Source organism: Semicossyphus pulcher, unplaced genomic scaffold (genome assembly GCF_022749685.1).
Source record: "Semicossyphus pulcher isolate SPU_LCO1_2020_fin unplaced genomic scaffold, fSemPul1.0.p SCAF_3, whole genome shotgun sequence".
Lineage (NCBI taxonomy): Eukaryota > Metazoa > Chordata > Actinopteri > Labriformes > Labridae > Semicossyphus > Semicossyphus pulcher.
The window spans coordinates 28,315,175-28,339,524 of record NW_027211704.1 but is presented as its reverse complement, the minus strand read 5'-3'; the positions used below and the strand labels follow the sequence as shown (position 1 = coordinate 28,339,524).

The following is a 24,350-nucleotide window of genomic DNA, read 5'->3' as shown; positions in this document are numbered from 1 at the left end:
AAAAAACTGTGCAAAACTCCACTGTACTGCTACAGCAAAAACACTACATCAGGGGACATAACTAATTAGCTAGCATTCTTAAGCTAAAACCGATTTAATTCTTTTTAACCACTTGTTATCTTTAAATAATCTTCTATATCTATATGTATTTTCTAAAGTATCTTGAAAATACAGTTAGCTATCATGGAAATTTAAATGTGGCCTTACTATTTATATTGTACAATCATGATGAAGAAAAAACAGGCTAAACAAATGCTGAAGCTAACTAGCTTTGCAGATCTCAGTAGCTACCATCATATTTTTCAACCTATTATAACTTATGATTAGATAAACTAATGTCATGCAAAGTGTAGCTGGCTAAACACAATACGAATTAATAAAACAACCCATGCATGATTAAACAGAGGTTAAAATGAATATATGAGTTATATATTTTAATACAATATAATCAGAAATTCATTTAGAAAAAAAAAGATGCCGGCTTGTAATAATATGTACTTTTATAATCGACCAGGAAAGGGTCAGACCACAGTGTGGTCACATGCTAACTGGAGATGTACGATGATTCAGACCAGCAGCAGGGGCAACGTACAGCAGACCGGGAGAGCAGAAAATTAGATCAGATGTTGGTCTGACCAGCACAAGAGCTTAACGTGCTGACCAAGAAAGGAACATTACATTTACTGGGAACACAATGTCTTTTTCGGGGCAGGCCACCCTCAATCTTCCAAATTATTGAGGTGGGTGGACAGTTTTTACGTCTGGGCTCACAGCATGGTGACCTGGCATCATCTTTAAATTGTCAAAATGACCCCTGAAGAACTTGCTGTCCCCTGCAATTGCTCTTCTCAAGTTTAGTCAAAATAATTGTTACATGGATTTAGCCAACTAGCCATATAAGCTATAAAATAGTCTTGATAATAAGGTGTAATATTTTGAACCACAAAATCAATTCACAGAAACATGTTTAGAAGCATTTTCTATGCATTATATTTATGTTCCTCATTTCTATATGAATCAACCACATCCAGAGACCAGAATGTTGATAGTTTAATTCAGCACTGATTTTCAGTGACTGACTTTTTTTCTAAACTAATGCCCCCCTTCAACACTTGGTTAAAGAATAAGAGAGTTTTAGACTATGGTCGATATAAAATAAATAAATAAACCCTCCAACCAACAAGATATACAAGAACTACTGACCTGTGACCTGTGAGAACTGTGACTCAAGGAATACACTGAGGTTAAAAAAAACTATTGTTCTCAAAACACGCTTAGTAATATAATTGTCATCTGAAATAGTATTATTTATGGAAATCTTATCTTATATTCTACATATTGTGTAAAACCAAATTGTCTAAAAAGAAAATTGTTTTTTACTGCATCTTTATCTGTTTACTTCAAAATGACTGACAAAATGTATTTTTGTCAGTTTTGTGTTGATCATTATGTACAACAAATGTGTCGAAATGATGTCAGTATCTGGATCAAGTAGCTCATGGAAAATAAGATGTGTCAGATGTATTAAGTACACTTGTTTTTTCAGTCTCACTTTGAAATGTAATCATTTTTTCATATCTGCTGCTATGTATACGTTTATTTTTATAATGTATAGTGAGCATGGTTCGCATAAATATTTCTTTTGGGATGAACTAAGGTCTGCCTCATCTCTTTTTCAGGTTGTCATTGGTGAGTGTGCTTTGGGCACCACCTGGGCAATAATGGACTTGGTATTGAAGCTTTGGGATCAGGGCCAAAAGACATTGGGACATGCCTCGTAGTGGTCATAAACTCTGACACTGAAATACTGTCATGATGACTTGATACATAATTTTGCAGGCAGAAATAGAAACAACTTTTTTGTGTAACCTCAAATCATGTAAGTTCACACAATACAAAGACAAAATAATGAAACCCTTTTATAAGCTTCAACGTTTTGTCCACAGCCCCGAAAATAATGATAGGAGGGATGGCACCTAGAGTGCAGATCTAAAAAAAGCCTCCTGTCCTGTGTCGGCTTCAGCTGTGACCGGGACCACTGAGGGCTTATGAAACAGGACCACAGACAAGGCAATATTGGATGCTGAGGAGAGTTGATGTGCTAAATGGAGCAGAGCTATAGAAGGATGTGTGGTCTGCAGCGGAAAACATTCAGGTCAATAACATTTGCCTCACTTCACAGAGTGATTCAAATCTGCTGTGGACATACTCTTTAACCCCAAAAAATTTGCACCAGATGTATTTCATATTAGAAGATTGAAGTGCTGTCGATTTAAGGCAAAAACAAAATCCAAACACTGTAACAACAAGAGTGACTCAGCCTGTTTCTACCAAACAATCCTACTGGGCCTTTAGTCACAGCCTCCTGCAGCGGTTCGCACTTCATAACAACTCACCCACTCTGCTTGGTCAGAGGTAAAAGTTCCTCGTTTGTTGGAGGATTCACCAGCATGTCAAAGCAATGAGCTGCCTGTAAGAGCAGGGGCTGAAGGGAATGTCAGCCCATGAAAAGTGGAGGAGAATGGGATGCGTCAGGCGCCACGGGCTGGGCGCCGGCCTGCTTCTGCCCAACGAGGTGTGTCCTAATCCCTCGCTCCTTCCCCTCAGTGACAGAGCCCGAGGACAGGAGTGCCACGGTCGGATGTGGAGTCTGAGTGAGCCCAGAACAGCCAGGGGGGGAGTGGTGCGGGCGGGAAGTTGCCAGAGATAATAAGAGGAACCCTCTTTAATGGTAGCCTACCAGAAGCTCTGCATTTATGTAACTTGGTTGTTTTTTGGTGTTGACCTGGATGTACCACACTGTTACTAGGTCACATAAATATGAAAGACTGTATTTATGAAAGAAAAATTATTTGATATAGTGTATATTCAAACATACTTTTTCTATAATTTTTATATTTAGTTACAAAAAAACTCCATACCAGTGTTCAAAAGACTCTCTGTGCTATTGATGATAGATGAATGGGACACATTCAAAGACTCAGACATGAAACCAAGAATCAATTCTTTATCTAGCATGTTGTTGGTCTCTGAGGCTTTGCCCTTTAGCAAAGGCTCACAGATAAGGTGAGGGATCATGTCTGGCTCTTAAAACCTACGGCGAGCACAGTATGAAGAAGGCAACTTCAAATAGCATGATCCTTCACTATTGGTTACCCCAGCTGAACCATAAGCTTTCAGACTGAAGAAACATCAGGTGGCTCTGTACGCTCAGGAAAAAATCTATTGATTTGTTTTTAGAAAACAAAGAAACCTGAGTTCACCGCTATCTGTGATGCTATATTTAGGCTGAGGTAATGCTAGGATGCTAACTTGCTCGCAAAGAAAATCCTAAAATGGGATCCCTTAACATTTCAGTGTAGAATTTAAGTTTGGTAACATTTACCTGTAAGCACCAACACAGACAGCTAAGGCAGTTGGTAATGTTATCAGGGTGCTTTCACACCTGACAGCTTTAGTCCGGACTTTCAGACTTTACTCTGAAAGTCTGGTTCGTTAAGCCAGGTAAGAACACGTATTTGAACTTTGGTGTGGATCAAATCACTGGACCATGGTCCACTAGAAAAGATAGAACGTTTCTAAATAAACCACGGTCTGGTTCGGTTAAGTTGAGAACATAACAAGACTTGAATCGGACCTTATATAGGAAGCAAACCAAAAAAACTGTGAATTGTGGATCGTAAATGGATTGCAGAGACAGCCAGGCAGCAAGATGTGTAGAGGACAGACGTGGGGGAAGCGACAAGGTGAGGGTTCTAATAGAAATATGGGCTGACCAAACAATTTCAGGAATGCTTGTCGTAATGTACAAGAATACAGAGGTATTCAAACTGGTCAGTGAAAAACCAAAGGGGAATGGAATTGATCGAACTGTGGAACAATGACAGTTAAAAGTATAAAAACGTTTTTTTCACGTGAAAATTCAGATCAACCTAGCAGTTTTCTTGGGCTTCAAAACTTTCAGTCCGCTGGTAAAAGCTTTCGTGTGACCACAAATCACTCGAGGCAGGATGCCACATTGTAACAATTACGGCCTTTGATTCGGATCAAACAAACAGATTTTAGGAGTAAAAGCACCTTCAGAGACCATGACTGTTTTTACCAGATTTTGTGCCGAGCCATCTCTTAAATATCGACACTGACTGGTTGGTTACTCTAAGATTTATTAATTAGAGATAATTCACTAAAGGGGAAAATGTCAATATGGCTCAAAAGGCCAGTTAAAAATCAAAGTCACCAAGAATATATCTGGATTAATATTCTTTGCAATCCATCCAGTAGTTCTAAAGATACTTCCGTCAAGACCAAAGTGGTGGACTGACAAATTGCTGGATGGACTCATTGATCCATGGACCACCAGACCAAAAATGCCACACCTATTGCCATGCTGCTACCATGGCTTAAAATCTGCAAATGAGTTTAGTGTCCATTCAAAGTACACTAACTGACTTCAAACAAAACATACCACGTACAATGGCTGGACTGGGAGAACAAATGAACACCATATTGTATCTGTTTATTAATAGGTTGAAAATGTAGCAGTGGGTGACAAGCAAACAAAAATAGACCCTTATGTCACAGGTCAAGTCTCTGATCACTGGTGATCTAACCCTTATTTTAGACGAAGCTCGAAAGGAAAAAAAACAACCAGTGTTCAGTGAGTGGGTGCAAAGGCTTTGAGACTTTTGACATTTCAATTACAGGGTGCTCACAGCTGGATCTCTAGAAAAGAATCCATTGTATAACGCTAATTACTACATGTGGGGCAGGGAAGGTCTATAATGGTGACAACATGTAATTTGACGATTTCGCTTCATGCCATATATGTGCAGGCTTTGTCATCCGGTGCTAACGTCTCTCCAACTGCTGCACAATACGTGCCAACTCCAGTCCTGTAATTGGATTGATGCCCGGCTGTGATGCTGCTCACTATAAAGGCTAAAATAGAAACGGAAGAGGCGCTTCCAGATAGTTCCTTATTTGAAGCTGCAGACACAAAAACTACACAGTCTTCCAAATTTTAGCGCTCAGCTGTTTACAGACAAATTATTTTAATCAGAATCTTTTCCTTAGCCTCACCAAGTAGTTTTGGTGCCTTAATACTTCAAAACTGCAGCAGAAAGGCAGTTTATTTCAAAGCTCGGAAAATAAGGCAAACAGGATAGAAATATACATGAATATATACAATATGACTGAATGTATTTAGTTAGCCTTATGCCTATGTAGATGGAAATGACAGTGTACCACAGGCACATTTGTGCTTGGCATCTATTGGTGCAAGATGAATTTTAGAACAGATCTAGACTTAATGATGTTGATACCTACATGTAAGGTAACAGTTTCTTTACCTTGAGGCAATAAGAGTTACATCTGTGTTTTTTAAAACCTTTTTATTCTGCCCTTTTGTGTGTTTTACATATGACACTTGTGCCACCCATTATCCACATTAAGTTAAATTAAATAGTAAAAATAATAATAAATATAAATTGGGGGAAAAGGCTAAAAGTAAGACTATGCACCTTTTGAAAGTACAAATAACAAAATGGTTTTCTAACAAATGAAAAATATAATTCATAAGAAACTGCAGATCTTCTGATTAATCGACAACCCACGTTTCTCCTGAGCCACAGCTGCTTACCACTTGTGGCCACAGCCAATTAACACAAACATTTATTCAACATTTCTACATTTTGTGAAAAAGATGACTTGCCTAGCTGAGTTTTTTTGTGACTGCAGGAGAGAAAAAAAAGAACAGAGGGAAACCCAAAGCAGAGCATGCGTTAATATTTCATCTTAGGTGAAAGGGTTATGAAACAGAAAACATTCTCTGCAGTTTCTCCAGTACGAGCAGCAAACTGCCATCTGACACTCTCAGTTGCCTGTATTTATACTTTATTGCTATACAACTCAGACTTTAGCACTTAAGAAAATATATTGGTAATGTGTTTAATACCAATTACAGAAAAATAAGGTGAAATTAAAGTGAATGGAAAGGGGATTAAAGATCCTTAACAATACATAAAGAGGGAGTTTTTTTGAACTAATTGACATATTATTCATAATCTGTCCTTTATAAAATGTATTTAATATCAGTAGACATATTTCTTTCTGACCTTTCTGGAGCACTCATTAGCTAAGAAGAAAGTAATTCTCAGCTTGAACGTACTTTGCACTAAATGTAATAGTTAAGGGGGACTCCATAAAAAGAGCTGCTGTATGGTGAGTGCAATACGGAGTTATTTATAGCAGCCCTGGACAGCAGCTGTGGTTAGTTACTCTGTCCCTGCTTCGTAAGGTTGGTTGTGTCAGCAGAAATTGGCCTATGTGCCACAAATATCCAATTATTTGTCCCTCCCCGTTTCAGCAGAGTGCGGGAAATGCTAAATAATAAGTAGTTACCTGTCATCGTCATTACTGTGTGTCTTCCTTCCTTTGCTTCTCTCGTCATCATTAGTCCTGACATTATCTGCCATTTGATCCCCCTGACATGCTGATTAGAATTTGAGTTATCTCATGAGGCAAATCAAATGAGGCAAACAAGGTTACAAAGTTAATCTTGTTAGTTAAGTTACACATTTAATACCATGGTCAAAGAGGTTTCTTTCTAGGCAAATAGGACAACAGCTTATTGTAATTAAAAAAATGTGTAGTACAAATGAAAAAATCACAATTGTAGAATGGATATAACTAATTCAGGAATAATAATCAGCAAAATCTTTTTTACATCAGTCAGCTATGATAAAAAAAGCTTAAAAGCTAAGCTGGTTAAACCTCTTTCTGCACTGTTAGGTCAATTATTTGGGTTGAGTAATGTTTTTTGCTTGTGAACCTCAGGACTCCCATATCAAACAAAAGCTATATAAGCTATGTGATTACAGCCTAGTTGTCTACAGTATCATGATCATCTTAAGTGCCAACTTTATCCAGCTTGATCTCAGGGTAGCAGCCTGGTATGGCCCTTGGCTTTTTGTTGTATAAGTAGTATGATTGTAAGATTTGAGTTGATCAGCCCTTATCAGACAAAGAAAATGTAACATTCTTGGTTCATCTGTTAAAGGGGAATCACATCAAATTCAGTTTAAAAGTTGTTCTGGATTAAGCCCAACACTTAACTGTCATCCACAAATTTAACGATGAAGTTTGTGTTCTGCCTTGCACCACAATTGTTGGTAAACAGGGAGTTAAACAGTGGTCTGAGGACACAGCCCTGTGGCACTCCTGTATACAAAATCCAGGTTTTTGAGGATCGGTCATCCTGATTGAGGTCTACCAGTCTGACAATCCAGGATCTAGTGGTATGTCCAGTTAAGAATAGCAAGGACTTGCTGAACAGCTTTGTAGGAATGATGGCATTACACTTCCAAGTGTCTCTGTTGTCAAGGTGCATGAGTGCGAGGTTAGATGGCTGTTTGATTGTATCTTCAATAGAGCAGTTATTCGGATAAGCAAACTGGAGTGGGTCTATCATTTCTGGGATGCATGCCTTGGAGCTATTACCAGCCTTGAAGCACCGCAAGTCACCGAACTATATCTGTAAAACTTAACCTGCAATCTACACACAATTGCTGATGAAGAATACATTCTAAACATCTGCCTCACCCCCCTGCATACTGCTGTTTCCTCTCATTTCACTCTCTTTTCTGCATCTCCAGCATAATCACCCCCCCCTGGCTGTCACATGACAGGCACAAGGTAACAAACAATGGATTCAAAGAGACACCCTTCTAAAAAAAGAAGCCACATGTTTCTACTAGGATTCAAGTGCATTAATGCTTCAGGGATTTTGACACATGCATGATCACAACCCTCTCACAACTTTACAGTGGATCAGGTGGACTGCAGTATAATCTCAGCAGTTTTTTTTTAAAGGAAGGCCTTCAGAGTGTCATTTTTAAGTAATGATGCTGAAGGTGCCTGCATGAAACCTTGTGCTGAGGACAGAGATGGAGATGTAGAACATTGCAGTAAACTTTGTCCTGAACAGCTCTCCAGAAAAGCGCTGCAGGGGAAGGGGATGGTTCAATCAGCGGGGAACATGGGGGAGGAAGCGCAATCTCTCTATCAGTGGGGACCTAGGCTGTGACGTAGATTGGCCATTGATTATGGCTGCTGCTGCAGCATTTTGCCGATGAGAGCTAAATTTAGAAACAGAGGGTTCCCTTCTGTGATACTGGGCCGGCACACTGCTCTGCATTCTGCTGCAGAGTGCAGTGCTTTAGTACTGCAAATCAATGCAACATGTGATGTGCTCTTCAATACATATCAGCGGATGTGTTGCATCACAGCACGAATGAAAACAGCACAATGATGTTCAGTGGTGATTAAATATACCATAGAGGCAACTATAAAGACTTGTATAATTATCATTATACCACTAGGACTGTACTCTCACTCTAAATGTATTTATGGAAAACTACAAGCTGTTAATTACACTGTGGTATTATAACTTTTTATTACCTCAGTTTGTTTGGCTTGTTTGGATACTTTCTGACAACCTTTATTTAATACATTTAACAAAATTGATGAATGAAACAAATTGTGAAAAGATTGAAAATCTGAATTTGAAATGTATTTTTTGCACATGGTGGTTAAAACTATTAGGTTACAATTGTAAGGTCACTATTTCTTTTTTTTTTTGCTTTTTGCTAGAAAAATCCAGCTTTTATATCCCACATAATCCTAGGATGTCCCTGCAGTGCAGTAATGCAGACATTACCACTTAGTGAGTCACAAGAAGGACTTCTGAATACTATTATTATGGAACTTCAATATAAATGCAACATCCTTCAATGACTGCATTTTTTGATCTTAAGAAAAAAGGGGAATAGTGAACATAAAAGGCATATTACACTAAAAGGTAGGCTATGACGAGGATGTCACTTTTTATGCAACTTCCTACTGTAGAACATTACAATGTGTGAACTTCTTGAACCTATTTAATGCTGTTTTAACATTTAGACGAATTTTGTGTTGTATAATAAGTTTCTCCCAGCTCTAATATAAAGTAAGAGTCACAAGGCTCCATTTCATGTGACAGATTTACATCAAATGATCATGTTTTGATCTCTCATGTTAGACTGAGTGATTTTAGTGCGTGGGGCCAATAGTGAGCTGCTAACTCCCCCGCATAGCTCCTTAGCTTGTTACCAGGTTTCCTGGCCCAAATTCCATTTTAACATTTAATTGTATTCCAATACTTTTTAGGTTGATTTTTGGAAGGGCATTTTGCTCAGCTGATGACAGAACAGCCTAAGGTAGACAGGAAAGGCAGCACGGAGAGAGAGGGAAAGACAAGCAGTAAAAGGGAATCAAACCCAGCCTCAGCCTTAATACATGTGTCACAAGCTCCACCAGGTACATAATAATCTACAATATTATTTTAATGATTGACATAACAGCTTTAACGTTTTTAACGGTTCACTATAACATTACAAAGTCCTGAATTAATTCATTTTAACCCATGTTGTCTTTGCAGGGGTCACTCAGGTGAATGCTTTTGCAAAATGTTGCCTGGCATGTTTGTTGCTGCTCTGCACGCGAGTCAAGGTGGAAATGAATGATTATTATCTCTCCTTGATGGAAGATGTTCTAGTCCTTTTTCTGCACAAACAGATGCACTGCCCAAGGCCCTTCACAGCACATAAACACTGCCACTAGTGCTTCAGACAGGACACAGCGTGCTAGCTGCCTCCACAAACATGCCTCTGTTCTATTCAGCACGCCTTATTCAATGCGACAGATTCAGTATGATTCATTCTGTGTACACAATCACTGGTACAGGATGGGTGTTTGGAGAGCAGGGTTCAGAGAGGGTCCCTTCAGCTTTTGTTGCTGCTGAGCGGGCTGCCAGGAGGGGCTCATCATGTCCTCCAGCAGACCATGTGGTCAGCAGGACAGAGACGCTGGCAGACGAGCACATGGTGCCGTCACCCTGAACAATGGCATGCCTCAGCTGTCCACTGCTCTGACTCGCTTCATGTTGTTGACTCTTGTTTACTAGCTAGTCCAGCCGCCAGTCACAGGCACAGCTGAGCACTACGACACCTGAGATGGCGGAGCCAGGCTGCAAACACAGCGTCTGGGGGACATTTACAATAAACTCTGCCTTTCTGATGTTTACTCAGTCTGATTCAAGCTGAGTCTGTTTTACAGGAAAACCATCCAAATACTGCAGCCTTGCAGTATACTGCAGTATAAGCAGCACTTTGATGGCTCCATTTTGGTTGCTAATAGCTAATTGGTTGAAATTGAGTTTCTTTAGGCGCCTTCTTTCTTACGTATGGTGGCTATCACTGCCAATATTAACATCCAATTTTTAGTCTTTTGCTATTAAGAACATAAAACACACTGCTGCCTATATGCCAGTCCTTGTTTCCTGAGAGGAAACTTTGTACATTGTAAGACACAGCAAATTTCATTTATGTCACCATATATCCTCCCATTTCTAGACCCTGGCTCTCACTCAAATAAAAAGTTTACTCCTCTGCTATCCAATTTCAATGAAGCAAAAGAGCAGTAGGCCAGTAAGACATTCATTTCCATGCATCACAGTAGTGATATCACAGATAATAAACTGAATGACAGCTGAATTCCATTTTGATGCTTCAGTTTCAGGGTGTATTAAAATCTGATCATTAAAGATCGTTTGTTGACCCACAGTCACACCATCATGTCGTACAGGTTCAATAGAATGAATAACAATGCTTTGGTTACTTCCAGGCAGAAAAACTCTGCATCACGAACATGCATACGTTGTTAATTCTTGTTATGTTTAGGGATGCTGGGTAACAATCCAGAGTGAAGAAGGGTTCGTATTTTTTCCAATTGTGGGTGGCAAACATGTTCTAAATCCAGCAACTAAAAACCGCCTGTGTTGTTCATTATTACAGCAGGTCACTAAGTTAGTTAAAGCTCCTATGAGGAACTTATGGTTGATTTTGGCGACCCTTGAGGAGTGATACCTCTTATCTCTTTGCTGATCTGGTCCTGTACAGGTGTAAGAAGTGTTTTTCTCCTGCTTTCTTTGAACATTCAAACGTTTCACCACAGAGAATTATTGCTGTGAAAAAATATTTAAAAAAGGCTGATTTGGAAGCACAAAGTTGACAGCTGGGATAGGCTCCGGCTCCCTGCAACCGTGAACAGGATAAGCAGTACAGATAATGGATGGACAGATGGATATAATCAGTCTTGTCACTGAGGGTCTTGTTTGCATTTGTAGGTTGTATAGAGGCATCAGTATTCATTTCGGTCCGTTTCATAACCAGCAAGAAACTCCTCACAGGAGCAAGTTTATGTTGGTAATGCGAACATGGCAAAAGAGTGATGTAGAGTTGGCCTTCTTTCTGTTGGACAGGTAGGTGCTTTAAACGGGTAGCACAAGCTAAGCGGTGGTTAGCATGCTAGCGCAAAGGTAACCAGTGGTTAGCATGCTAGCGCAAAGCTATGATGCTATTAGTGTTATCTCGGAAGGGTGGGCATGTTCTTGCACGAGAGAGTGAGCTTCTGGTGACGAAGAGCCCAGGAGAAGGGGCCAAGTTTGAATGTGTTGTTGACAAAAAGCAAGGAAAATCCTACTTATTATACCTTTAAGGGCTGAAAATGTTGCTTGGGTTAGTTATACAAGTGATGAACGACACTGTTGGGTAGATTTTGTTTATCATGAGATGTGAGCAAGGCAAAAACGTCAAATAAGCAAGACAAAATGCAATTGTGTTTTAATGTTTTTCTACCCTTTTAATGATCTCTCAGTAATATTAATTATTAAACTCTTTAAATGATAAGGCTGATGTTATTTTGCATCTTTTCTTACTGATAACATCAGTTGTTTATTCTTAAGGCAGCAGGGCAGTGTGTTCACAGTACTGAAGGAACATGTCACGCAATCTAACAGTGGGGCTCGTTGATGTTTTTTTCCCCAGACTCTTGATTCACACAAAATACTTGGTTATTGGTTTTGGTATTTTCTTGGAGTTCGTTGACAATAAGAAGAATGTCTGATATTGTGCTATCTAAACAACGCAAACTACCTCATTAAATAATGTCATACATTTCTAATTGATTTGTTATTGCTGAAGTGCTGTTCGGCTTGGATGCCCCAGTTGGAGAATAAATCGTTGCAGTAATGTAACACACAGAGAACAGTATGACCTGCAGGGAACCTGACTCACATCAGCCCTGCTGCTCTGACCTCTGTCTTAACCCGCACTGTGAACATACTGATGTAACCCAGCCTCCCACTGTCACACCTCCCCCTTATAAACATAATTGATTACATCCCGTTTCTATTATGCAAGAGTAATCAGGAGTTCAGTTTACATAAGCAGTTTGTTGTGTTAGAAAGAAAGCTTTGTCTCCCCATAATGCCCCCTGCAGACTTCAGGCTAAAGTACTTCCAGCATTCTCTCTGGCATGTTGAGAAGTTAACTAAATATGTTCCTGCTGCATAATGCCTTTTGCCATTCTGCAGTTACCCGCTAGAATTTGTCCACGTGCACATAGAGAAGCTCACATGGAGCGAGGCGTGTTTGGAACAGCTTTGGTTTATGATAACGTCACGAACAACATAAACACGCATAGCAGCTCCGGCTATCCAGATTGACACGCAGCTGTGAGATGCCTTGGGTGAAGGCGTAGGAAATAGGCACATGGAGAAGCGTAATGCCAGGCTAAAAGAAGCTGATGAGCAGTTTTATTTACCCTGTCTGAATGCCACCCTGGCTCACTCATCTTTCACAGTTAAGTTACAAATTGGGGAGCAAAAGGCTCAGCTGTAAATTAATTATTAAGACTTGCTACATTGTTTCCCTCCTAGTGTGGTTGGACAGAGCGGAAACCAGCTCTCTTTCTCTCTCAGCTCAAAGTTGCTCTAATTAGCTGCTCTGACCTGCGTTGGTACAGAGTATGTAATGAAATCACAGCCGGGATTCACAGGCGTCCTAGCTCCCTGGAGCTCACCGACACCAACACTATCCTTTATGCTGCATTAATTATGTAATGCTTATTATGCTTACCTGATCTTACTGGTTACTTCTCAGAGTAAGATTTAGCCTTTTGGCTTTTCGACCCCAAACAAAAAACAGAGTCTAGCTGAACTTTTGTGAGTTGTCACAGTTCCAATGAGACATTTACCATCTAAACTTCTCAAATGGTTTATATTAATACTTATTCAATGCCCAAAGAAGTACCTTTTTTCCCAGAAAAAGGGAAACATCAGAGCAAAGTCCAAATAAAAATGTCAGAACTATCAATTCTCTGCAAAATGATGACTTTTACTCTGAAATTCTACAAAATTTGACAAATAATATCTAATAATAAGGACTTTATATATTGTTTTATTGTTACTTTTACTTAAATGTACAGTGAGAAGTTTTAAACTGGTTATGAAGCAGATTGAAATGTATTCTGATGCCTCTGTATGACCTACAAAAGCAAACAGACCATCAGCTAGAAGACTGACTGTTACTATTATTTTTAATGTCAGTCACTGGGTCAGTATCAAACAAAAGGAGTGCCTTGTTCACATTATGGACACAAGAGGTCACAGAGTTCGAATGAGAGTACCGCTTACCCATGTAAAGGAAAGAATCTCCAAAGAGATAAAAGGTTCTGCTTTGTCCACACTTCCAACACATGTTTATACAAAACAAAATAAAAAATGTTTACTGTGTTTTATACCAAAGGGATTTAACTCTGTACACAATCTCAATTCCACGACAATGAAATAAATATGTGTGAGAATGAATGACCTAAAGAAAGAAAACATCTGTGATGTCACATCATGGAGCTGCTTTATCGATGATTAAAGTAACACCAACTTATAAGACTTCTTACAATTAAATAACTTTGATTTAAGTGTGACAACTCTACAGAACCCACTGTGGCACACACACAAGGAACAAAGTGAGCACTACAAAGTCTCCTATTCATTGTCAGTGAGTGCATTGGGTTCAGAGGCAGACTCTATTTTAAACATCAGCACATTGCCTCGCTTGCTGCTCTCTAGTGATGATCTGTTTGGTCCTAAGCGGAGAAGATCAGCTCTGGATCAGTTTAAGTATTATAAACAATACATTATTAAGGCTGGGGATTTAATCCTTGGCTTATTAGAGATGTTAAAACATGCTATTTCTTTTTTAACTACAACCTGTCCAGAATGCAGCAACTGTAGCATCAAGTTCATGCTGGAAAAAACATGTTAATACCTTGCAAGAAGAAAATTGACCGCATTTCATCCATCTCTTATCTGATAATTTCATGGATTCTTTCACAACTCAAGGAAAGGCAACATCCTAAAGAAATCATTTTACAAGAAAAGAAAGCACCTGTTGTTCCTGATTACGACACAAGTTACAGCCTTGCACTACTTACTGAACTTGTGAGAGTGACTTGTCTCAAAGAAGAAAATCCTGACTAAACTACCCAACCACAAGCAGCAATGGACATATTTCTTACGGCCTGTTTCATTACTTCATGTTTAGATTAAATTTTACCTGAAAGAAATACCATTGCTATCGAGTTCAGGTCATTTGAATGTAACACTCAATAAGAAGTGGTGGTTAAAGTGTTAAATGGTGGTATCCAGCAAAAAGCATCATTATAGTACATCCCCCAACAAAGAAAGTGGATATTAAAATAGAACTGGGATGCTCCTGACGCCTACGAACTATGGTATCAATTGTTTGAGCCAAACAGGAGCATAATATGTACAATGGGAAATCATACCTGAAAATGTCACAGCATGCTGCAATGCACCATGAATTTGGCAATAATTACTGTATTACTGTAACAATTTGATTGTTACTAAATAATCACATTAACTCAAGAGATCTTTTATCGTATTCCAGCAGTCAACATTATGTTATGTACTATATAAATACACAGCTTCAATGATAAGATTATTCTATGTTGTAAAATAACACAATATGCCATGATGTAGTTAATGTGTTCATAACATTCTGAGGATGTTAAAGTGCACATTATGGCTTCTGTCCAGTGTCTTTTCTAACAAGTTTAATTCAGTAAAAAGGCCTTTCAGCTTTTCTTTGAGCTGAGAGTCGATTAAAGCAGGGACTTATTTTAAACACTGATTAGAAGTTTGGCTGGAAGACATGGCCTAAAAAAGGAAATCTCCGATACCTTCACATCACAACTGGATTAACGATATTAATCGATTTAATGCTGCTACTATAACATCAGGTATTTTTTGTGTTGTGCAACTTGTAGTGCTACACATTTTTCCCGCTCATGCTTGGGATGAACTGCCCCTCTGAGCAGCGCGTCACGGCTGCCTTGCTAAACTTTTGCAGTTCACGGTATACACAAAGGCAGTGTGTCAGTTGCAGTAGTGCTGCAGTCGGCAGAGCTGCTGCTAGCAGCCCTATCTCTTAACATTGAGTTTGCTATTGATAATGAAAATAATAATCTTCAACTACTTAATTTTGTTTCAATATCAAGTTAATTTATATTGAGGTTAGACAGAAATCTGAAATGGCTACAGGAAGTTTGGGGGGTTTTTTCTACAGTTCTAACCTGTTGGGCCTAGAGCATTCACAGAAGTCACGTAGGCTCCCAAATAAAAAGTAAGAGGTTACTGGATGCACACACACTGCTCAGACTTGCACTTGTTGACCAGGTGACAGCTGTTTAAGACGCCGGAATTAATCAGCTCTGCTCCTTCTTTTAGTTTCCACAGACTTTGTTCAAACTTCAACTTCAAGTGAACAGTGGTGTCCTTAAGGTTGAGACGTTTCAAAATCAAATCACACTGTCAGTGTAAAGTCAAAGTGCCATTATTAAAAAAATGTGATGCCTCACTGTCCAGCACCCTCACTTAACGTAATGTACATGGATAGGCAGCCATATTGCTTCTGGTAAGTTACTGTATGTCCAAACAAAACATTTGGAATGTGAGTTTATTTTCAAAGAGCTGTGACCTCTCCTGTTTCCACTCTGAGCATTGCATAAGCGTACCAGTACACCCTGCCACTGTATTATTTGCTAAAAAAAAGGAACCTGATTTGACTGTTAATCCTATTAAAGTCCCCATTATGACAGCCTGTGGCCTTTTACATTACACAACAAATATGATTATGTTCTGTTTTGCATTCTTCCCCTGCCTTTCAGAAAATCCTGTAACAAAAAATCAGATGGCTTAACCCAAAAAAACTTTAACCGAGGGAAGCTGAGAGACAAAAATCTTAATAATTTTAATTATAAATATGGATGAAATAAATTACCTGGATACATGTCAAGTGTCAAAGAGACATAAGTGACATATCTATGAAAGATTTTAAAGGGGAGTGATATGAAAATCAAACAAACATCTATGTATAAAGGAATGGTTTAAAGCTGCTCTTCTTAAAAAAATCATATAAACAATTAATCAGTTGTTCCTGTGTAATGTCAAAGGTGCTGCTTGTAGTAAAAAATCCACAGGAAATTATCAACCAAATCTTTTAGCATCTTTAACCTCATTGTTTTATGGGGTGCAGCTTTAACTTTGGGCTAAGTTTTTCTCATCAATGCCCATTACGTGCAACAGGCCTCCTATATGCCACATGCTCTGTGCCAAAGTCCTAAGAGACCAATATGAGGACAAGCTGGACGGCATTGAAGCATTGCACTGCTAAAAATACAGATAGAAAGACCTAAATTGTGATTTATAGACCAACAACTCCAAGTGTTATACATATTAAAACAAGCTGACATGATGAACATGTAGCAATGTTTTGGTAGCAGCTAAGAATGCATGAAGATGGGGGTCTCAAAATGGTTAGCCTAGCTTAAAATAAAAACTGGATATGAGGAAACAGCAAGCTTGGCTCTGTCCAATGTAAAAATGTTCAGAATTGTTTCAGGCCCTAAATTAGATCAAATAAAAACACTTGAAATCCAGACCCTAGTATTGAATAATGTTGGTTGTTTCCGTGCAAGTCCTGCCTCGCAGCATTTGGTGGAACACTGTCCAAAGTGAAAAAAGAAAAAAGCCCTGGACTCAGATTAAAATGCTGTTTGCTCATTGCTATATGCTTATCGTTTGGGTGAAGAGGGATCAGTGAACTATGAAGAGAAGGAATTCTTTTCAGTGGACAAGGTTTGTCTACATTTGACAGATGACTAACAGAGTGATTAAAGTCTTTTAGGTAAAGCAGGGTACAGATGTAGGCTGTAGGAGTAGTTTAGTGTTGGGTGGCTGCTCTAAAGGTGCACTGGATAGCATCACAATGTGACTTAAAAAGGACGTAAAAAAAATCTATTTTGTAATTTGATGTGTTTAAGGACAAAGTATTTGTTCGGAAATGGTGAAAAGAAACAGACAAGCACCCAAAGAGCAGACAACAGTGATGTTGGGTGATGAGAGAGACATACATGGAGGGTGGGGGGGCTGATGGGGGGGGAGCTGATGGCAGGCTGATCTGGGTCCACACAGAGCGACTCACTTGGCCAGCTTCATCTCTATCTGCTGGCGGATTTCCTGCCGCTCCTGGTCGCTACGGACGGGGAAGATGTTGCGGTCCTCCAATTCCTGCTTGCTGGGTCGGTTCCGAAGCTTCACGGCCAGCAGCTCCTTCCTCATCCTGCGCGGCAGGGTCCCTGTTGTTGTTGGGCACATATTATGGTTATTCAAGCACAATGGTTTTCAAGCTGCCAAACATAGTTTTCCAGCTTAACCCTCTGAACTGTTCCTAATACCCACACAGTGTGCCTTTGTGTTCTCTTATAATAGCTAACACCTTATTAATTAAATACGTATCTTTGTACTTCAGGACGTTAAAGTATGTACTCAGTGTTCCATTTGCAGATTATTTATATAATCCAGTTTTTTTAATCTATGTAATCTATGTATGAATGTTCACCTTTTCATCTTTTTTTATACAACTTTGAATCATGAATGACTTACATTTTTTGTTGATGATAAACCGACAAACAAATAACATACTAACGTAAACACAAATATAAAAAAATTAAAACTGAATACACACTAGTTAAGTCAGTCGTAAGAAGCATCTCCAACGGTCGTCATAGCCTTAAGTCAATGTGGATAGGTTAAATTACCATTAAGTCACCATGTTTTGACAAGTCTTCTTACATGCTTCAATTTGAGATCTAGTCCTCTTAATTCATACAAAGTTTATCATAAAGCTACTTTTTTTCCTCTGCTGTCATCTCCTCCACCAGACATTTCCCTTACTGTCTCTGCAGTCATTACTGATATGTATAAGTTGCCACCTCTTGCTGGTGGCGCACATATAAGTCATGTCTATCATTACTCACCAGTTTATCCATTTAATATTTTTTTTATAGTTTCCCCCAGAGTTACAGACATATTATCCCCAGCCGGCGGTGCACCACTGACCCACATGTATGGCCAGGAATTAGGCCACCAGAGCAGATGTTGACGGGCCGCTGAAACTTAACACCAGTAAATCTGCTATTCGTCATCACTGTAAATCTCTCTGTCATGCTCTCACTGTAAACAAATATCAGCACAGATTATGCTACTTCATTAAGCACTGACAGGGTTCCCGGATTTGGTTGGCTTTCTACTTATAATAGGAGCAAACATTACACCACGTCTGTCAGCAGACCTACCAGAGATCACAGACTCGTTCCAGCTGTCCTGATCGCTCAAGTATTCGTTCAGACGCCAGTTCTCTTTGTTCTCATCTGACTCCTTCTTGCTCTCCGACTCTCCAGCCGGCTCCTTCTCTGTGCTGGACGTGCGGGACAGACGCCCATCCAACCGGCGTTTCAGAGATGACCGCCCCTCCTTGGTCTGGAAACTGAGATCACACAACACAAGACAAGCCTATCAATTACACTTATTTTACATCATGGCTACTAAGAAGTCTTAATTCTGATTGTAAGGTGTGGATTATTTTAGCTAACCAGACAGTAAAAGAGAATACCTGATTGTCTGCAGTTTTAAGACAGCAACTCAGGGAGTACAACACAAATTGTATTTCAACTCTCTTTGAAATGTATGTAAATTTTGAAATTCAAATCAACTGAGGTTAGAGGTGGAAGTGATAAATAATGTAAATAGGTAATCTATCTCGCTCCCTGTTTTGAAATGTGTGCAAAGTTTTAAACTTTAGCCCAGCTAACATCTTCCTGTATAGCTTAATATTGTCTGGCAAACAAACAGTTTGATTTTTCTGCTTTTATCATTCTAAGACAAAGCTCCTAAACCTCAGGATTTCTATGTGTATAATTGACAGCTTTTAATAATAACGATATCAACATGATAACACATGGCATTATGATATCAAATGGCCACAGAATAAGTTAGACCCTGTAATCTCTGTAATAAGTTAGACCCTGTGATCTCTAATAAGATTACACCCTGCCAGTATATCGATCCATTACATTGTATGTAATTGATACCTGACAAACCTTTCACTGAAATCCTACAACTTTCAGCTTGTCGAGTATTATCCCTCACTATTTGTAAACTCTTTGGATGAGGACTAAGATGTGGCATAGGTGACGTTCAGACAGTCTTCCAAGTGGTTATATGGCTCACTCGCAAAGACTGAATAAGGAACCGTAAGGTAAAGCTAACTGACCCCAAAAGAGAATAAAAAAAACAGTGATGAAAGCACAAAGAGCCCAAGTGAATAACGAGCCAAGGAGACTGGTACTTTATGACAGGAAGGTGCATTTAACACAGTCCACTGCTTCTGTTATTCATAGTGTTCAGTTTAGCACAGCAGCAAGAATCTAGGCTTTATTTCTTGTAACTGAACAAGATGGGACCTTGAGTTGTTAAGTGTAGGTTAAGACTAAAAGATGAAAAAATTCTTAATCTTCATTAGATTTAATTGACACTATAACACTTGAAAAGCAGGGCCCACATTAACTGTTAAAAGTTAGCAAAAAAAAAATCTACAACTTATTTTATAAGTTATCTATCAACAAAATGTGGTTTACAATACAAAAATTGAAAGCAGTACATGGTAGGGGTGGGAAAAACTAGCCAAGCACAAATACTGGTACAAAAGCCCTGAGTCAACAATAATCAATTTATGCTTACATATAAGCTATAAATTGAAATATCATTTACTTTTACTCCAACTTACAAACTGTGGAGTCAAGGTCAATTTTTAAATGCACATGACTTTGCAGTGCCTCATATATGGGGGCGGCTGTGGCTCAGCAGTAGAGTCGGTCGTCTCTCGATCAGAATCCCTGACTGCTATAGTCACATGTCGAAGTGTCCTTGGGCAAGACACTGAACCCTGAATTGCTCCTGGTGGCATAGCCATCAGGTATGGAGTGTGTGTGAATGGGTGAATGGGACATGTTTTTAAAAGCAGCTTTGAGTGTGGTTGTGAAGACTAGAAAAGCACAGTCCATTTACCATATACAGAAGATATAGATATAGAAGTGAAGTATAAAAATGAAAAAATCTTTAATAAATAATTGTTCACGCTAAGTTGGTTCTTTAGTGCACTCTTACCACCAGACATGAGGTCCTACTATATGACCAGTCCTGTAATTGTTTCTTGATTTTATTTAACTAAATTGAACTAACACAAAGCACACAAGGACATCAAATCCACTTCATATTGCACACATAGGGGATCACAATATGTAGAATTACACTGGCAGCAAAAGAGACAATATATTGTTATATATATATATAATATATCAGGTGTTCTCTGTGTTAAAGCAAATGGTTTGATTCTGGTTTAAAGGTGCTCCGTTCACATTATAATGCAAACTCTCTACTCCCCACATTCCCTGCCTCTCTTCAACTGTCCTATCTAATAAAGGCAAAAAGCCAAAGAAATAATCTAAAAAAAATATAGAGTCTGACCTGTCCTGTCTATGTTTGGTGGCCAGGGCGCGGTGCAGTTCCTCAATGATACAGCTAGGGGGCAGCTGTTGGTGAAGTGCCCCAAGGTGTGGAGACCCAGTAGGTGTCGAGATTCTGCCTCTCAATAGGGATCCATGAGGGTCTTTGGGAAGTGTGAAGTTCCTGGGTAATGTGGCTGGGGACTTCTTAATTGGCACTCGAGGAGCACCTGTCAAGGAAAATCATTAAAAGTGAGACAGTGCTGCAAGCAAGCAGAGCCTTACATCAGAGTCCTCCAGGTAAACTCACCATCTAGGCTGCCCAGTCTGGTGAGCAGTTTGACTGGCTTGTTGGGTGGATTAGAGGTGCTGGCTCGTCTCTGAGGCAGAGCTGCAGTCGCCTCTGGTTTCCCTTCAACAGCCTCCACCTTCCCCACTGGCTGCTCGTCAATGGGGTCGCTCAGTGAGGTGCTCTCATCTTCTCCATCTTCGCTCTGACTGGGTTCTCCCACTGTCTTTGTATCTTCAGTCAGGTCTTGTACTGAAAGGAAACATGAACAATACGAAAGCAAAGGTTTGATCGGGAAGTCTCTGTCTCTACCTGGTGGACAATAAGAGACACTGCATCTTAAACAGAAGCTGGCTCAAAAGAGCTGCAGGAGGAAAGATTTTCATGTAGAAGTTGAGGCATTTTCATCAGCCAGAATCACTCATCCATCCATCCATCATCTATACCATCTTATCCTGTGCAGGGTCACGGGGGGCTGGAGCCTATCCGAGCTGTCGTTAAATATATCTTTATAGTTAACTGTTGTTGGGTGAGAGTCACCAATTAACCTCACAAGCATGTGTTTGGACTGCGGGAGGAAGCCGGAGTACCTGGACGGAACGCACAGGGAATGCACAGGGAGAACATGCAAACTCCACACAGAAAGGCCCACTTCGTCCGCACCGGGGTTCGAACTAGGAACCTTGTCGCAGTGAAGCTAGAACAGCGCTATCCACTGCACCACCGTGCAGCCCAGAATCACCCATTTCATTTCAAATAATCATTGACTGTATTAGCTTATATCTTTATCTACATGGAGAAGAGTATCCAATCTTGAGTTACATTTAAAACTAGATGTCAGAGAGATGTAAATGATGCGCTAATTTGGCTGCTAAATGGTCCAGTTTGAACACTAATTTTGCTGGTCTCCAGCTGTGTCTACTATAGTGTACAGCAGGTTTATAAAGGGCTTTTTCATTCAAAACAGCTGACTGTAACAACTGGAAATAAGTTTAAAGAGAGCTGTGAAGACTAACCAAAACAGTCAATTTGTGGGGCATAAAATCAGAACAATGAGATGTTAAAATGCTTCGCACAGCAGAGAGGAACAGCAGTGTCACGTGGTAGTAAGAGAATCACTTGAGACATAAGACAGAGTCATTTGATCCATTGTTTTCATAAAACATTGATTTGGGCAGCTTTATGTTAAACATTTATGTATTTGTATTTCATTGTGCTGTCAGCATGTGTGATTGTCTATTTTGGCTTGAACCCTTTAACAAAAAACTCCAAGGAGAGACCACAGCTTTGCACTCTACCTGTTGAGGCCTCTAAATCGCTGCCCAGGTCTTCACTGGTGCTGGCCAGAGGTGCCACAAGCTCCTCGTCTCTGTCCTCAGCATCAGAGTGATTCGGGGTGTCTGGATCTTCAGCATTACCCCCACAAGCAAGATCTGACTCTGCATATGGTGCACAGTGGAAAAGCACAGGAGTTACTTTGTGTGGCAGTTGGGCATCATGTGGCTGAATAAGTGAACCAAGATCAGCCTGGAGTGCGTGTCTGTGTGTGTGTGTGTGTGTGTGTGTGTGTGTGTGTGTGTGTGTGTGTGTGGTGGGTGGGTGGGTGTGAGTGTGTGTGAGATCATCTTCTATTTTGCACCTGTCTCCGTCTCCCCAGGGTTCCTCCTGACGAGGTCATCTCTCTTCTGTCGTACAGCCGCCTTCTTCTCCACCGCTAAACAACAAAAAACATGACACTGGTTCACTAAATGGACACAAAATGAAAAATGCAAATATAGCGTTCCTGTTCTTGTTGTGAGTGATTCCGGCCACTGTCAGAAACATGAGTTTTGTGTCATACTTACTTGCAGAGGGCTTAATCTTCTCATTTTTCTTTTTCCTCCACTTCCATGGCTTGAAGATTCTCCCTAGGCTGGCCAGCTTGCTGTTGCGGCGGACGGGAGGCGTACGAACCCCTGAGACCAGGCAACCCGGATGCAGCGCCCTCTGCTGGTCCATCACATCTACAACACATAACAAACAACGGAATCTTAAAATGGGTTCAGGCATTTAAATCCATTCTAAACAAAGGCATTTGTGACATCAATCAGTCTACCATTATGGTGATTACTACAGGAAGTTCTTAAAACACTAATAGAGCTGTTTTAATACTCCTGACACCCCATCATCATCTAAAAGTAACAAATGTGGGTCAGCGGCTGTAAATTCCTTTTTGATTCCGCTCTAATTTCTGAAGGGAAGCAAGCGGTGTAGGGAAGACAGTGAATTGCATTGTTTGCATGTGACTCACATGGTTTCAGGGCAGCCAGACCTCCTTGGCCCCAAACCCACAGACAATAGAAGGCTTTTAAAAGACAGCTTGAAAAACAGAATAAATAAAATCGGCTTCAGCTCAACTGCTTTTTCTGAGATCACTGTGAACATCTGCAGCCAGCCATCCATACTGATTTTATTTGAGTCTGCCTCCTTATTCAAGCACAAAGGCATTTACACAATTGGACATCATACAGTGATGACAGAATTGGCAAACCTTACATGCTGTTACTGACAGTCTAGTATTTTTTGAGCATCATGCTGCTTCTTATCTCACAGTTGTTTATTTTTGTTGTCTACTGTTGTTATGTATTGGTCGCTATTTTTAGATACCAAAAAATATTCATTCCAGTGTGTCATAAGGCTTGGCTCTTCAGGTGTCTTATAGTTAAGATTTTAATGTTTTTACTTCAAATAACAGTCAAAGTGATTTTTAAATCATTTAAAACAGTTTTCTATTAGTTACACAATGTTCTGTGTCTGTGTGGATGCAGCTACGATTATATTCGTTATCACTTTATCAGCCATTTTTTCCTTCATTTATCGATTTTGCCTTTTGAATAAATGTTTCTCTCCGTTTGGCCTAACTGTTGAATGTTCTGTATTCTGTGATCTTCCTGAGTTCCTGCCTTTGCTTTGTCTTTCAAAGCATCTGTTTTAAAAGGTCCTATATAAATAAAGTTATTATTATAATTAAAAAATGTTAGAAAATTCTGACAAATTGTCCATCAAAGCTTCTCAGAACTCATTTTTGACAAATTTGTATCGTATTTTGTCTAAAACCCAAGATATTCAGTTTAACATCACGAAAGACACAAAAATCCATCACATTTGAGAAGCCATTTTTTTGGCACTGTTCCTTGAAATATGACTCAAACGATAAATTCATGTAGATCTACTAATCAATTGCTTGACTAATAGAGTGCAGAAGCTGTGATTGATTGAT

The 24,350-nt window shown here is 39.6% G+C and overlaps 1 protein-coding gene across 1 annotated transcript in view; it reads right to left on the bottom strand.

Moving 5' to 3' along the window:
• phactr3b (phosphatase and actin regulator 3b) overlaps window positions 1-24,350 on the bottom strand; it is a 50,864-nt gene that overhangs the window by 5,950 nt on the left and 20,564 nt on the right. Inside the window, exons 2-8 of the mRNA XM_069677721.1 lie at window positions 22,936-23,094; window positions 22,731-22,805; window positions 22,390-22,530; window positions 21,113-21,343; window positions 20,825-21,032; window positions 18,595-18,785; window positions 17,442-17,595 (exon numbers count right to left, since the gene is read on the bottom strand). Of these exons, the coding sequence (XP_069533822.1) occupies window positions 17,442-17,595; window positions 18,595-18,785; window positions 20,825-21,032; window positions 21,113-21,343; window positions 22,390-22,530; window positions 22,731-22,805; window positions 22,936-23,094 (1,159 nt within the window). The remainder of the gene's footprint in view (window positions 1-17,441; window positions 17,596-18,594; window positions 18,786-20,824; window positions 21,033-21,112; window positions 21,344-22,389; window positions 22,531-22,730; window positions 22,806-22,935; window positions 23,095-24,350) is intronic.